The 17,646-nt window shown below is 35.5% G+C and overlaps 1 protein-coding gene across 1 annotated transcript; it reads right to left on the bottom strand.

The window, feature by feature from the left end:
* Positions 1 to 2,285: 2,285 nt before the first annotated feature.
* LOC311277040 (major histocompatibility complex class I-related gene protein-like) lies at positions 2,286 to 15,437 on the bottom strand. Its single transcript, XM_084387154.1, has 6 exons — positions 15,320 to 15,437; positions 4,540 to 4,812; positions 4,143 to 4,430; positions 2,756 to 3,040; positions 2,569 to 2,607; positions 2,286 to 2,469 (listed from the first exon to the last, which is right to left on the bottom strand). The coding sequence occupies exons 1-6, from the start codon at positions 15,399 to 15,401 to the stop codon at positions 2,378 to 2,380; spliced, it is 1,059 nt and encodes a 352-aa protein (XP_084243280.1). The 5' UTR covers positions 15,402 to 15,437; the 3' UTR covers positions 2,286 to 2,377.
* Between the last annotated feature and the right edge of the window lie 2,209 nt (positions 15,438 to 17,646).

Raw genomic sequence — 17,646 nt, 5'->3', positions numbered from 1 at the left:
CTTTAGACCATTATAGAATATAATTTAACATTACTATAAAATACTATAATGCTGTAAAGTTCTGTTGTAAAGCTGTTAGTTCTTGTGTTTCTCTTTTTTCTGTTCTTGTTTATTTTTCCTTCAATGATTCTTCTTATTAACATCAGGTCAGGTGTCACCACTAATGGCCAATCATCACTTAATTAATCACTTAATTATCTCATTAACTTCAACACTGCCTCAGTGTTAATTTTAACACCCTGTAGTTGGACATATATGTACACCGAGGAGTGTTAAATACTGAGGATTTTGCTGTGTGCCTCAGAACACAACACACTCTCCTCCTGCATCCTCGTTTTCTCTCCTCGCGTCTCAGCTTCACCCCCTGTAGGATGCGAGGGAAGGCTGCAAGGAAAGAAAAGAAGGACGGAGGAATCGAATGAAAGCTTTTTTATACATTGGAATACTTGATCACTCGAGCACACATATGGAGCACGGAGGAAAGAGGAGACGAGAAGGGATATTGAGAAGCTCCAGATACTAACAGTGCAGGTTGAGGTTTAATTAGCTCCTGAGAAACACAATCTTGAAACCGTGCATGAGACCTGACGGATTTGAGCGCGCAGTTGAGGAGAAATAGAGGCAGCGATCAGAGAGATCTTTTAAGAAGATTAACAGCCAAGTTGGGAGAAAGGGCGGAGTCTGAAGTCGAACTTGCGAGCAGGTCGAGCAGTAGTGGCACATATCCTCCCCGTCTAAAAGGAGAATGGTAGTAGTTGGAGAGATTTGACAGATAAACATGCCTGCCTTCCTGAACTTACGCTGCACTCGATTATAAGCATAATAATTCACTCCGGTTCATTCAGTTATTAGAAAATAATGCACAACCGAGGTCTAACGACCACTCTGCTTCATTACCACCTCAGATGAGCATTATTTTCTAATAATTAAACGGCCTGGGGTCAATTATTCCTTACATGAATTCAAAAATATACATGTATCCTTCAGATTAGTCATTAAAATCGTCATCAGGGAGTTGTTCATTATTCACTGAATATAGTTTCCTCATCATTCCGTTACACTGTTGCACCTCTAAGCGGCGCTCAACGTTAATGTCAACACACAAAAGCCTGTCGAAACTGAGCATGTGCAGCATTCCTCCTGTCGTCCAGACAGCAGCTGCTCTGAGATCAGTTATAACAGAGCTAATGCTGTGTCAGTGATCAACTGTTTTAAATACTGTTTGAGCACAAAACATTGATAACATTTGATTAATGTTATTTAGCTAAAACATTTCATCACTGCAGATCTGACAAGGCATGTTTTTTCCTGGTGTTTCTGATGAAGTCACAGCGCCTCCTTCAGGAGACAAACAGTGGCACACGATTCAAAGTGAAAGTGAAAGCAGTTCTGACATTTTGTAAGTTCTCTTATGATGTTATAACATTTCACCTTGACTATCTAGTGTGTTTCTCACCAAGTTGTACTTCCTACTTTTGGAGTGCACATATATTTATAAAAAGTCTTCATCCAATATACTTATGTGTGACGTGTCTATTAATTTTACATTCAGTGTGAATTTTTTATTTGAAAACTTTTTATTATTATTTTTTTATTAATCTTTGGTTTGAAACCCAAGATTCCAGAAAGCATGCTCGTGTGATATTCTAACGTCTTCTAACGTGACATTCAGCCAAATTTATTTCAAGGAAAAAACACTTTCCTGTGTGTTCAAACCACTGTCTGTAAAGTTTGTAAAGGACTTTAGTGCAGTCCCTGCAGGTGTGTGTGTGTGTGTGTGCGCGCGCATGCTGTTTAAACAACAAAAGGAGACTGGATTGTTTGAATCTCCCTCCTCTTCACCCAAACCTGCTTTTGTGAAATATGCTTTTCGCAATAATAACTTCTTAAAAATAGACATGTTTCAAAACAACACTCTTACACCACCAGATGTTATTTATATACTGGAGTCAATTTGTGGATGATGTCACTGGAAGAAAAATGTTCTTTTGTCTAATCATTATTTCATAACAAATGAGGTTAGAGAAATATTTTATATTTTTTAGACTTATTCATAGAATATAACCTGCTAAACACTATCGTCTTTAATTTAAAAAGATATAGATGTCAAATTTTGTTTTTGCAATATTTGTCAAGAGACAGCTATTCATATGTTATATGTGTGCATAAATGTCTGGCAAAATGTACCTAATTTTATTTTAGAAAATATAGATGGTATTTCTGTTTTACAGTGGAAACACGCTGATGGGTCTCTATGCAAGTCAGAAAGACAAACTCACATGTTTGATGAATTAAACATTTGTTTTAATGGCTAAATTTCATTCATAGCATTCAGTTTGAGTCTGGAAAATCATGTACATTTCTTGAGGACAGTGCTTCAAAATATCCAGATCAAATGAAATATGAGCGAGAGATAAAACATTGAAGCAGTTTTGCTGCTGTGTGACGTTTCAGCAGAACTCCCTTGTCCTGTTGGAGAAACAGTGAAACGTCAAATCTACAGTGCTAATCTATTGGAAATTTGCCTGATAAATAACAAAGCTTTTAAAAAAAGTAGTGAAGACATACCATCAGACTCTTGCTCAGGCAAAGGTTCTTCAGCTTTCACTGTATAGAAAACCATGATAAAAGGAAGTGTGCAGTGCTATTCTCAGACATGAATAAAGCTGAAACAATATCTGAATATTTGAATTCTAAATAATATCTGAAAAAGGCATTACAATGTATATAATAATTGAATGCTTGGTTTGCCTACCTAGTTTGGCGATAATTGGTTCTTTGAGGGAACTGTGAGACACAAGACAATCATATTGATCTTTGTCCTCCTTCTTGATCTCCACACTCTTCCTCAGCTGACAGGATCCATCATGGTTTGGTCTGATTCCTGAGGATTCAATCTGATCGTCAGGCAGAGATGTGTTATCTTTCCTAATGGTCATCATCATGTCTTTGGGGTGGAAGCCGGAGGCCAGACAGGTCAGTTCCAGCTTGGATCTGTCCCTGATAGACCTTATTACAAACAAATGCACACCTGGAGGAGCTGAAAACACAGGAATCAGTGGATTAATCAGTTTCATCTCTATATGAAACCTGCAGATAATAAACAAACCTCAGCCTCATTCAGACTGTCAGTTTAAATATGATTGTTGTGCATATCCGATTGGAGTCCGAACACATTTAGCATGTGTGAACGGCAAAAATAAAAAATAAATCACATTAAAACGTCAGATGTTGTTATAAGAAACATGCTGAAAGTTGCTGCAGAAACAAGGTTGTTGCAGTTAAAGGTGCATTGTGTAATATTTAGGAGGATCTGTTGACATAAATGCAATTTCATATACATAACTATGTTTTCAGCGGTGTATAAAGACCTTACATAATGAACCGTTATAATGTTTTTATTACCTTAGAATGAGCCATTTCTCTCTCACACACCGCGGGTACGCTTACATCGACATGTTTCTACAGGAGCCCTGAATGGACAAACGCGTTTCGTTACTATGTTGTTCTTCGTGCAAAGAAGCTAGCTAAAGTCAGTGAATAAAACACTCACACAATGATGAATAAAGTAACAATAATATTCACAACAACATATCGTTTTACTGAATAATTAAGTAAACCTAATTTCCTAATTTATCTTTGTAAAGAAACCTCATTGCTGAACTGGCTACTCTCTGCTGTCTCAGACGACGACATCACTTCCTGTCAGCCACCGTAACTTCTGATGGGTGCAATTCACAACCTCACCACTAGATGCCGCTAAAATTACACTCTGCACCTTTAAGTGCAGGCGCGCAGAAAATTACAATATAACGGTGATATGTTTTGCGTCTGTCCTCCATCTACCGCTGCCTCAGAAGACGCAGTAGTCTTGCACGCCAGCTCACATAGAATCATGTTTTAATTAAGACAACATCTGTACTGCAAACCCCTCTATGTTGCTGCTGTTGTTTTTTTGCGTATACTTACAAACATAATGTCATTTCCATAGAGAGCAATGCAGATATTCCGTAAAACGAAAGACTCACAAATCAAATCTGAAGAGATACACACTGTGGACTGTGAATAGTTTAAGATCAGATTACATTCGGATGCACGGATAATCAGATTTGGACTGACAGTGTGAACACATCCAAACTCACATCCGTTTCTGAGCTCCTGGTCTCTATATTCTCTGAGTTTGTTGAGCCAGGCCACACACTGATTCTCCAGGTAGTTTTTGGTGTATTGGTTTAGGTTGTAGTCGCTGTCCCACTTTCTCTTGGTTGGTAGAGCTGCGTCCACTGGGGCGACCCATTGAGACTCTTTATCATCAAAAGACAGGAAGTTTTGTCCATCATAGCCGTACTCAGAAACACCTTTGAGAAACTTCACTTCACGTCCCTGCTGCTCAACTTCACAACCAACTCTCCACTGTAGAACATGAAGATCTGGAATGGAGATGAAGCAAAATGTTTGCAACAATAATACAAAATAAATAATATGAATAATTAATTTAGGTAGGCTATATGCAGATTAAACAGCATGAATGTTCCTCACCTGATGTATTGTGTCTCATGCGGTCCATCAGAATCTCGACATTGACATTAAACCACTGTTCTTTGCTTTCTCTGGACCAAGTGCCTCTTTCCCAGTAATCCTTCTGCAGTTTCTCTTGCATCCAGGGCTGTTTGGGAATCTTTCTCTTTTCTTTACTATTGTAATAGTCGATCTGTGTGTCGTCTAGCAGACCCATAGCAGTGAATTCATAGATGCCCGGCAGATCCACAGGTTTGGACAAACCAGTGTACATGTAATACAGCGAGTGTATCTCTGCAATGAAGAGGAATAAAATACACGTAAAAAGGCATAAAAGTTACAATTATTTTATGAAATTATTATTTAAAGGTACAATATGCAAGAATTTTGCATTAAAATATCCCATAATCTCAAGGCCAGTGTTATATATTTTGTTAAGTTGATTACTTACAATATCCCAAATGTTTCCAACTATTTTTAAATCGTGAGAAAATTGCGATTTTAACCAAGGAAACGGGGCGTTAGAGCAGGGGGGAGCTGGGAGTCGCCAGTCAATTACGTCATATCCGCGTTACCCTCGGTTTCCGCTCGTACTGCGTGGAGTCCTGGACAAATGCAGAAGTTGTAGTTGTAGCGTCTATCAAGCAACAAACGTTAGCTTGTTCGTGCAGTCGTTATGGAACACAATTATTCTTTACCGATTGCAGCTGGTTCTGTCGACAAAGCATGCTTAATTTTATATTTTCCAAATGTAGCATTCTGTAATAGTTATGTTTACACAGCAAAAAGTCCAGTGTTAAATTAACTCTCCTGGGAGTTTATATGGCTCCAGAGTCAGTGTTAAAATATGAGTGTTAAATTAACACTCAAGAGTGTTAAAGTTAATGAGCTCATTAAGTGATTAATTGAGTGATGATTGAGCATTATTGAAGACACCTGATGATAACAAGCAGAATCACCAAAGGAGAAAATCTAATTTTTTAAGACACCGTTATGGAGATCAGTGTTTGATTTAGTTGGGCTCTTGACCCATAAACTGTAAACATTAGATTATCTTTGGCTGTTGTATCTGAGTTATAACTGCCAGATGAACAAAGAGAAAGTTGTTCAGGTTTTGTTGGTTATGTTTTGACATAATCATAATGTCACCTGAATCACTGATCTCATTTAGAGTCTAATCTCTGACTTAAATGTATATTGTTGATTACAGCATCACTGTGATTCTACAGCATAAGATCTTTTTTTCTACCTAGTTTTAAGGATTTCTTAAAAGCTGTTCTGATAAAACAAAATCTTTATTTTAGGCACATACAGACATCAAGAATCAGTGTATTGATCTCAACTATGGTGACAAACAGAATATTCATTTAGGAAAAGGAAATTAGTAGGACAAATCAGATCATAATTTATTCATACCGCAATGCATGATGGGAGCCATGAATGAGTTTTGATTGGTGGCACCCAGAATGCACTGCAACATGCTTTATTATTGTCACCATTGTTGAGATTCACAGGCTGATTATTGATGTCAGTGTGTCTAAATAAAGTAATTTTCTATGTATTTTTTTATCAGAACAGTTTTTAAGAAATATTTTGGATTATATTGATAACGATAAAAATCATTTGCTGTTAAATCACAGGCTGCTGTAATCAACAAGGTAAATCTGACTCTCTAAATGAGATTTGATATTCAGGTCAAATTATGATTATCAAATCATAACCAATACCACCTGATCACCTTTTCTCTTTGTTCATCTGAGAGTTATAACTCAGATACAACAGCCAAACAAAATTTGAAGTTAATGCTTTAAGGGTCAAGAGCCCAACTAAAACAAACACTGATCACCATAACGGTGTCTTAAAAAATTAGATTTTCTCCTTTGGTGATTCTGCTCGCTAACATCAGGTGTCTTCAATATTGGTCAATTATCACTCAATGAATCACTTAATGAGCTCATTACATTTAACACTCTTGAGTGTTAATTTAACACTCATATTTTAACACTGACTCTGGAGCCATATAAACTCCCAGGAGAGTTAATTTAACACTGGACTTTTTGCTGTGTATGTAAGGGAAGTATTATTGCTTTAGGTTTGTGTTTAGTTTATTGACATTGTTTATCACGTCTGGTGTTTATGGCCATGTAAATAAATATAGCATGTGTTATACATAAAGATTAATCAGTATTTTGGCAAATGATGTGGGTATGTTCGAATACAACAATTGTTTAGAACACGTAAAACTGCGCCGCGTTATCACAACAATGAATTCGACATACAGTAACATCTATGATAACCAATTTAGTATTAAACCTTACTTTTCTTGCGGTTAATTCATTTTAATGAAATAAAAGTGTGATGAGGTACAAGAATCAGGAAGGAAGAAGACAGCACAGCAAATACTCCAGTGTTAAATTAACACTCCTGGGAGTGTATATGAGTCCACACTCAAGAGTGTAAAGTGTTAAAATATGAGTGTTAAATTAACACTCAAGAGTGTTAAAGTTAATGAGATAATTAAGTGATTAATTTAGTGATGACTGACTATTATTGAAGACACCTGATGTTAACAAGCAGAATCACTGAAGGAGAAAATCTCAAATTGTAAGTTACCATTATGGTGATCAGTGTTTGCTTTAGTTGGGCTCTTGACCATTATATGTTTACTTTAGATTTTGTTTGTCTGCTGTTAGTGATTTATAACAGTCAGATGAACAAAGAGACAATGTGATCTGATGGTGTTGATTATGTTTTGACATAATCATGTTGTGATCCAAAAAACGAAACTTATTGAGATGGCTTAACTTGTTAGTTACAGCAGCTCTGTGATTCTACAGCATATGATTTTTAGCATTTTTCATATAATCCAAAAATATTTCATAAACATTGTTCTGATCAAAAGACTTTCAAATGAATTTATTTAGAAACACAGACATCAATAATCAGCCTGTGAATCTCAACAATGGTGACAATAATAAAGCATGTTGCAGTGGCTGCCACCAATCACAACTCATTAATGGCTCCCATCATGCATTGCGGTATGAATAAATTATGATCTGAATTGTCTATGTAATTTACTTTTCCTAATTGAATATTCTGCTTGTCACCATTGTTGAGATGCATTGACTGAACCTTGACGTCTGCGTGTGCCTAAGAGAAAGATTTTTTTTTATGTTTGTTAAAACAAAACAACTTTTAAGAAATCCTTTATATTATATCAAAAATTCTGGATATTTTGCAGAATCACAGTTATGCTGTGATCAACAACATAAATCTACGTCAGAAATAAGGGTCTTAATGAGTTCAGTGATCAAGTTCAAATGATGATTGTCATAATATAACCAATACCATCAGATCACTTTTTCTCTTTGTTCATCTGTCAGTTATAACTCAGATACAACAGCCAAACAAAATCTAAAGTAAACATATAAGGGTGAAGAGCCCAACTAAAGCAAACACTGATCACCATAATGGTAACTTACAATTTGTGATTTTCTCCTTCAGTGATTCTGCTTGTTAACATCAGGTGTCTTCAATAATGCTCAATCATCACTAAATTAATCACTTAATTATCTCATTAACTTTAACACTCTTGAGTGTTAATTTAACACTCATATTTTAACACTTTACACTCTTGAGTGTGGACTTATATACACTCCCAGGAGTGTTAATTTAACACTGGAGTTTTTGCTGTGAGGGGTCGGCGTGACTGGGACTCGTACTTTATTAAAATAAAGCAAAACAAACAAAAGTCGCACACAACGCGCATTCACCGTGGCAACCGCGACGGCACAAAACAGTTCAAAAATGAGAGCTCGGATCCACCGGTTTTCTTTCTCTGCGTCCAATTTTCTCTCCAGTCTCTCTCTCGTTCCAGCGCGCGGATTATAAGCGGTCTCTCCACGCGGATCACTGCAATAAGACACAGGTGTTCGTCATTTGCACTTGACCTACTTGCGGGACGCTCGTCTCTTCTCTCTCCCATTACAGACCGCGCTGAACCACGCCCCCCTCGCCACAAAAAGCATGTCATTATAAAAAAAGAACTTAGCCTCATCCATGAACATGATTTTTCGGTTCCTGTCTGACTGATTTACGTCCACGGTGGAGTTTAAAACGACAGTTCCCATCATTCCACGCTCCTTCATATCGTCATCAAGCTACGCCGCTGTTGTTGTTTGGAATGTAGCGCCCTCTAGCGGCAAAAATTCTTGCATATTGTAGCTTTAATTATTTCCGAATCAGCTTGGGTCATTTCATTTGACTATTTTGTATTACTTTTACCCAGGGGCTGGGTAGTTTTTGTGTAACTGTGTACATTTTACTGACAACTGATCCTGAAAGAAGGTAAGGTTTGTATTACATTATTTTGACTTACTTAATTACTACTCTAAATTATTATTATTAAGTCATAATTATAAGATAAAAAGTAAAAATGATGACATACTACATCAAAATTATGACTATAACTTTTAAGTCATAACTTTTTTTTTTTAAACAGAATAGATATATAACAGTACACAGAAAAATACTGAAAAATGCCAGAGTGTACAGAACACCCATTTATTAATGATAAAGACATAATCATGAAAAAATTGACAAGTCTTTTTTATTGAAAATATTCTCAAAACAAGTGCTGTAGTCCTTGTATGAAAAATGTATATGATTATGATGTTCTTTGGATTAATATACATATATTAAAATATATTAAAATAACACAAGTTAACCCTTTTTTAATCCTCAAAAAGCCTAAACACTCTCAAGTGGGGTGAGCAGTTGCTCATTATTTAAAGAGACATGCACCGAAACGGGTTGCTGTGAACAGAGCTGTTTTTGAGGAGGTAAAAAGGGTGTAGTTTTACACAAACCACTGAGGAATCCGATGACCCCTTTAATATGTTTAATAAATAACATTTATTATGAAATGTAATAAATAATGATTAAACAGTAAACATTTATTAAATTGCTTATTAATAAATGTTAACTTTTTGATGATCACTATTGACTCTATTAATTAGTGTCTGATATTTAATTTCACAGGAATAATCAATATCAACATTAAATCTCTCTAACACGCTCTCAGCTGGATATATACCATGATGTAACATTTTGAATGTAACCTCTTTTACTTTATAATTTAAACAATCATAAACGTGCATGTCTTTTATGAATGTTTAACAAATTGAAAAAAATATATCCATTCTAAGTTGTAACATTTTGAAAATGGAGACCTTGAATGAGTATGTATTTCTTAAAGTTGATTTTCTGATCACTCCTGTTATATATACACTGCCAAAGTTCAAAAAGGTCTAGATAGTATTTCAAAGGGTCGACCTATTGTGAGTGTCATTGTTCTCACTGAGAATATTGCTTCTTTTGTGGACTTTTTAATAAATCATTTGCACCCACTTTGCCATCTTAAGTAAGAGATATGGACTTTGATAAGGAAATCTACACCTGCTAATTATTAAGAGTTATTATTAAGAGTTTTCCTATTAGCCAGTTTGTGGCACAGAAGAATCACATACTCGCAATGGTCTATGATTTAACTCTAAGATTTATGAATAGGGGTTATCGCAGAGAAATGGTAAATTATGCTAAAAAGAAATTTGGAGATACATCTCAAATACAAGGTTAATAATAAAAACAATCAAGTAATGGTCCTGTTTGCATTGTTAAGGATTCGGCATTGGGTGTGGAGTCTTATATGGTATTGGCAAAGAGATCCAAAATTGTAGTATATTTAAAGAAGGTCCTTGATTGGTTTTTAAATGTTAAATCGGGCTTGCCTCCTTGTGTAGTTAGTTAGTTAAGTTTATTTCGGTCAACTTCAAAAGAAGGAAAGAAAAAAAGAAAAAAAAATTGACAAACAAATATAGAAACAAAAATTAAATTACAATGTAAACAACATAAAGTTGCTAGACCGAAAAGGTGTCGAGGTATGGTATCGTTAAACCTATGTAAAGGGTTTAATTTCGTGATTCAAAAAAACTAAACGGATGTGATGATTTCCAACGTTGGATGAAGACGGCGTGTGAAGAAGGTGGCAAGGTGCATCAGAGCTAGAAGTATCAGCCATGTAGGAAAATATTAAGCTAATCTAAAGGCAAAGTCTTTCATTTCTGTTAGTATTTCGGAAAGTCTGTTCTGGGATGCTTTTAATATATTACACTGAAAAAAAATATTTTGGCTGCTTGTTTAAATTGCTTCATTAAAATGAGCTTAAGCAACACAGTTGCTATACATGTTGTCCAAACTTAATTTGATTGTGTTCAATCTGCTTAAATATATAGGGTAGAGTGGGGGAAAACGCCCCCCTTAAGGAAAGTGTGACGTTACAGTGAAACAAAACATAAATGTGACTAGAATTGCCATCCCGGTTTTGAGTGACTATGGCAGGAGTTATTCACCAAATATTAAAATTGCTCAGCCTTCATAATTAATTAGTATTTTCACTGAAAATATTTTGGTACAAAGGGGGCGTTTTGCCCCAGCGGTGGGGTAAAACGCCCCCCAAGGTGGGGTAAAATGCCCCCTTTCTTACCAACCAGTTTGCTTCATAGTTTAACAGCAAAATTAACAGACAATAGTTTTTAATCTCTAAAAGTAAAAGGCAAGTAATGTATCAACATGTATATATATTAATATTTATTTCAGCAATGTCCAAAATAGCCAAATTTAAAGGGATAGTTCACCCAAAAATAAAAATTCTATCATTGTTTACTCACCCTCAAGTTGTTCCAAACCTGTATGAGTTTCTTTGTTCTGCTGAACACAAAGGAAGATATTTGGAAGAATGTTTGTAACCAAACAGATCTCGGTCCCCATTGACTACCATAGTATATTTTTTTCCTACTATGGAAGTCAATGGGGACCGAGATCTGTTGATTACAAACGTTCTTCCAAATATCTTCCTTTGTGTTCAGCAGAACAAAGAAACTCATACAGGTTTGGAACAACTTGAGGGTGAGTAAATGATGACAGAATTTTCATTTTTGGGTGAACTATCCCTTTAACTACCTTCCATCAGTGAGCTAACTTTGCTAGCAAGCTAGCTAGTTAATGCTCACTTGAGGTAATTTTTTCATGTTTTGTTCAAATATTTAGATTTGACCACCTATACTGCATTAAGTGTAAAACAAAGGATTTGATAGACATAAATATTTTATTATAGTAATTATGATAGAGAGAAACTATGCCCCCAGGGGGGGCGTTTTACCCCTCAGCGTAGGGGGCGTTTTATCCCACAAGCTATGACTTTTTTAAAAAAATGATTAATTTTTTAAATATAATTATATTCCTTATAAATACCATATGATCTCAAACTACAGACTTCACTATTCATCTATCATACATCATTGCGATATCCTGCAGAACAATATTGTATTAAACACTTGTTTACTAATATCTGAAAATTATAGCATTTACCCTGTAATCCTCTTCTCTTAAAATATGTCGCTGGTGTCAGCTTCTCCCAGAGGTGGGAGTAAGTCACATGAACAAGTCACAAGTCTCAAGTCTTAACCTTCAAGTCTCAAGCAAGTCCAAGTCAATTTTGTGAAAAGCAAGTCAAGTCAAGTCATTAATTGAGTGATGATTGAGCATTATTGAAGACACCTGATGATAACAAGCAGAATCACTGAAGGAGAAAATATCAAATTGTAAGTTACCATTATGGCGATTTGTGTTTGCTTTAGTTGGGCTCTTGACCATTTTATGTTTACCTTAAATTTTGTTTGTCTGCTGTTATTGATTTATAACAGTCAAATGAACAAAGAAAAGTGTGATCTGATAGTGTTGGTTATGTTTTGACATAATCATGTTGTGAACCTTAAAAAGAAATTTATTGAGGTATCTTATCTTGATAATTACAGCAGCTCTGCCATTCTACAGCATATGATTATCAGTATTTTTCATAAAATTCAAAATATTTATTAAACATTGTTCTGATCAAAACACTTTCAAATGAATTTATTTAGAAACACAGATATCAATAATCAGCCTGTGAATCTCAACAATGGTGACAATAATAAAGCATGTTGCAGTGGCTGCCACCAATCACAACTCATTAATGGCTCCCATCATGCATTGCGGTATGAATAAATTATGATCTGAATTGTCTATGTAATTTACTTTTCCTAATTGAATATTCTGCTCGTCACCATTGTTGAGATGCATAGACTGAATCTTGACGTCTGTGTGTGCCTAAAAGAAAGATTTTTTCATCTTTTTTTTTTTCAAAACAACTTTTAAGAAATCCTTTGTATTATATCTATCTGGATATTTATGCAGAATCACAGTTATGCTGTAAACAACAACATAAATCTAAGTCAGAAAGAAGGATCTTAATGAGTTCAGTGATCAAGTTGAAATGATGATTGTCATAATATAACCAACACCATCAGATCACTTTTTTGCTTTGTTCATCTGGCAGTTATAACTCAGATACAACAGTCAGACAAAATTTAAAATAAACATATATGGGTCAAGAGTCCAACTAAAGCAAACACAAATCGCCATAATGGTAACTTACAATTTGATATTTTCTCCTTCAGTGATTCTGCTTGTTATCATCAGGTGTCTTCAATAATGCTCAATCATCACTCAATTAATGACTTGACTTGACTTGCTTTTCACAAAATTGACTTGGACTTGCTTGAGACTTGAAGGTTAAGACTTGAGACTTGTGACTTGTTCATGTGACTTACTCCCACCTCTGGCTTCTCCATAGAGATTTGTATATCCCCGTTATCAGCGTAGTGCATAGCAACAGTAAAAATGTATCTCGACTACTTTTAGTGATCATTTTGGGAAAAACAGGTGGGGGGCGTTTTACCCCAGGGGGGCGTTTTCCCCCACTCTACCCTACTTAATCTGTTTGTGTTGGAGTACATGAATGATTTGTGTTGCTGAAACTGGGCGGTGCTTGTTAGTTTCCAGCATACTTTGCATATAGCTGAATTAAGAGAGTACAAATGTTGAAATCAAGTGTTATTTTATGTTTGTTTGTTTGTTTTTTAATTAGAAAAGGGGAAGACTTGATAGTGTGTAATTATGTTTAATGTTCAATTACATTGGAATTATTAGAACCATTTAAATTACAGTGGGTTACCATTGTGGAGAGGAGTGGAGCATTTGGTTAGGATGTGGACTGATTCAAATAAGTTTAACTCTCATGGCCGAAGGGGCATTTTATTCTTACCATTTAATATGTTAATAAGTGTTGATATTAGTTAATAGCTAGCAATAGTCTAGACACTTAATTGAGAAATCATGTAAATTCAACACTTTTTTTTCAGTGCGGTTTTAAATAATCTATAGAATGTTCACCAAACTTAACCAGTTGAAGTTACAGGGAAGCAATTCCATTGATTTGATTGGACATTATGATTCTTTCTCATTCAGTTGTGTTGTCACAGTACAAAGAGGTTACATAGATTAAAAAAAATACAAATAATGTTAATAAACAATTATTTGCTTGTGTGGAACCACTGTCCATTTCATTTATTTATTTATATAGCACAAATAAACACAACAGAAGTTGACCACTGTGCTTTACAAGACAAAAGTCCAGGAAACATGAAAGGAAGAGCAAAATACCATTAAAACATAATGTAATAAAACCATAATTGAGATTTAGTGAAATGCCCGGTCAAAAAGATACAACTTTAACTTAAATTTAAACTCATGTAAAGAGGACAAGGATCTCAAGGGTACGGGGAGGCTATTCCACAGCCTAGGACCGACAACTGCCAAGGCACGATCCCCTCTCGACTTTAAATGTGAATGTGGCTGGGACAGATTATAACTGCTTGTGGACCATAGACATATACCGGGCACGTGTGCAAGACCATTTAAGTATTTAAAAACAAACAACAATATTTTAAAATCGACTCTATAACGCACCGGCAACCAGTTAAGAGACATTAAAATAGGAGTAATATGTTCATGTTTGCGAACCCCAGTTAGGAATCTGGCTGTAGCGTTTTGAACCATTTGAAGTCTTGTAATGGAAAACTGGGATATTCCTGCATATAAATAATTACAGTAATCCAGTAAATATTAATATTTTGATATGTGGCATCATCATACACATGTGATTTATCTTATCTGTGCTTAAAACTTCCAGATCATTGCGCATTCACAGTAAAATCAGGACGGGAGATGATCGCAGTCCGATACACTCTAAAAATGCAGTGTTTTTCTACCCAAATTTGGGTAGAATATGGACAAACCCAACCGCTGGGTTAAAAATGTAATTAAAAAATTAAACCAATGGGTTGGTCCATATTTTACCCAAAGTTGAGTTGAAACAACCAATAATTTCTAGAGTGTAGTGTCACACTTCAGACATGCGGTTCATATTGTTAGTGCCTTACAATACATTGGCATAGAGAGGGTATAGAAACCGTTAAGAGGAGGAAATTTGGAGAGGAAACGGTTACAACGTGAGTGCTTTTGGATTTCTACTTTAAATACTTTGTCGACATTTGGATTGAATGAGGCGTTCGATATTAAGCCTTTTCTGTAATGCCGTGTACTTTTTCATCTGCTTTTAATAGTTTTCTAAAACATTTGGAATATATTTTGACAAGTTTGGATATTGACTATTCTGTTAAAGTTTAAGAGAGTTGAGTTTTTTTTTCTTCCTGTGAGGGGTTATTTTACACGCGATTGAGAGTGCACCTAATTAAGGTTTCTATAAAGATTTGTATTCTATTTCACAAAGTTTGTGCCTGATGAAGACACTGATGGTCAAAAAGTACAAGTTAATAATAATAATTATAATAATAATAATTACCTCCTTGAATTGAAGGCAAAGTCCCATAAAGAAGAAAGACACAAAGCAGAGCAAAGATCTTCATCGTGACGCTCATGATCATGACTGGAAGCCTTACGTTTACTATTTCATGGTTATAGATGCCCAGAAATCTAGCCTATTTGAAATGTGTTTAACCGAGAAGCGCATTTCCTGAAATCTGGTCTGAGAGAGACATGTGCACTGAAGTGACCTGGTTAAATCTTGTGAAGAACAATATAGACCACAGACAGTAGGAAAAAAACACACTGAGGTTTGCAAATGTGTGAAAGTGCACTCAAATATCACAGGACAGATTAATACTTTTTTTTTTTTTTTTATTCACACTGCAGTTGTTTACTGCAATAAAAAGGTTGTAACAGACAGCTAGAAGGGGCCTAACAAATAATTTCACTGAATATGTTAGAGTTTTCTGATGGCATTAAATAATGTAAAACTGTGTCTGAGTGGCTTTTCTACTCCAACAGTTTTGTGCTGATTTACACATCTCTTGGTTAAATTTTTTTTAAATGTGTGCTTGGTATTTAATCAAACAAAACTTAACAAAACATTAAAAAAATCATCACAATAAAAATGTATCAAAGATTTATCAAAGTTTTATCAAACAACAGCACCCAGTTTGTTTTTGTTCTTGCATCAAGATTGGCAGCAATGCAGCAAACCAAAGTAATTTCCGTTACTGACAGACAGGATGTGGTACGCTGTCCCCCATATATATGTGCTTTTTTAATGACATATGTGGACAACTGACATATTTACCCAGCCACATCTAGCTGATTTAGAATAGAATGACCCCTCTAAACCCCCTTGGCTAAATTATCTTCCATACCCAAAGAGTTAAAGGTTCTTAACCATTTGTCTTACTGTGTGTGTCTTGCTTACGCCAGGTGCACAAACATACATATATCCTGTTCACATTCCACAATATAGACACGTGACACATTACTTTGCAATATATGTTGAAGATCAATGGAAATCACATTTTTCCATTACACATGGAAGGTGGTACGTACGCTCAGGGGAAGGTGATTCTCGGCAGGACTTGTAACTTTCCCTCCCAGTCTCTCCAGGCTTGTAGCAAATCCTGGGGCAGTAGGGGATCATCCCAGTCTCTGTGTTTGTTCCAAAGTGGTCTCACTAGGATTTTGGCACAGGTGGTGTATGGCAGGATTAACCCGAGGGGGTCGTACTGGCTAGCTAAGGCCCTTTAAATGTTACGCATGGTAGGAGCATCATAATTTACTGGTCGATGTTTGTACCTCAATGTGTCTGTGGAACAGTGCCAGCTGAGGCCCAGAGCGGATTTATGGAATCCCAGCTCGAAATATTTTGTTCTAAAAACGTTCTGAGAACGTTACCATGAAGTTCTAATAATGTTTTCAGCGGGTAGTTTTATTTTGGTTCCCAGAATGGTCTCCTAAAAGGTACACAGACAAAACTCCAGTGATAAAAGTTAATGAGACAATTAAGTGATTAACTGAGCGATGAGTGACCATTATTGAAGACACCTGATGTTAACAAGCAGAATCACTGAAGGAGAAAATCAAAAATTTTAAGACACCATGATGTTGATCAGTATTTGCATTAGTTGGGCTGTTGACCCTTACATTTTTAACTTTAGATTTTGTTCAGCTGTTATAACTCCCAGATGAAAAAAGAGAAAAGATGATCAGATGTTGTTGGTTATGTTTTAATACAATCATCATTTGACCTGAATCACAAAACTCATTTAGAGCTTAAACTCTGACTTAGATTGTGATTCTACAACATAAGATCCAGAGTTTTCTATATATTCCAAAGGATTTCTTAAAAGTTGTTTTGATAAAAAAAATTGTGTAGTTTATGCACAAACAGACATCAAGAATGAGTGTATGAATCTCAACAATGGTGACAAACGAAATATTTAATTAGGAAAAGGAAATTGCTAAGACAATTCAGATAATAATTTATTCATAACGCAATGCATGATGGGAGCCATGAATGAGTTTTGATTGGTGGCACCCAGAATGCACTGCAACATGCTTTATTATCACCATTGTTGAGATTCACAGGCTGATTATTGATGTCTGTGTGTCTAAATAAAATATTTTGAACAGAACTTTAAGAAATATTTTGGATTCTATAGAAAATGCTACAAATTGTATGCTATAAAATCACCAGGCTGCTGCAATCAACCAGGCAAACCTAACTCTCTAAACTTTTGTTCTCTGTTGTAAGCCTCTTTGGATAATAGCGTCTGCTAAATGACTAAGTGTAAATTAATTTAGTGATTCAGGTCAAATGATGATTACGTCAGAACATAACCAACA

Source organism: Rutilus rutilus (genome assembly GCF_951802725.1).
Source record: "Rutilus rutilus genome assembly, chromosome: 1".
In the NCBI taxonomy this organism is placed as follows: Eukaryota; Metazoa; Chordata; class Actinopteri; order Cypriniformes; family Leuciscidae; genus Rutilus; species Rutilus rutilus.
The sequence above is the reverse complement of the archived record's forward strand: the minus strand, read 5'-3'. Positions and strand labels throughout refer to the sequence as shown.

Bases quoted from the DNA above. Each gene is read 5' to 3' on its own strand.
- LOC311277040 (XM_084387154.1), bottom strand. From the start codon at position 15,401: ATGATCATGAGCGTCACGATGAAGATCTTTGCTCTGCTTTGTGTCTTT. The intron at 4,431-4,539 runs GTGAGGAACATT...TCTCCATTCCAG, and splicing joins CATGAGACACAATACATCAG to ATCTTCATGTTCTACAGTGG. The intron at 2,470-2,568 runs GTATGTCTTCAC...TTTCTCCAACAG, and splicing joins GCCTGAGCAAGAGTCTGATG to GACAAGGGAGTTCTGCTGAA.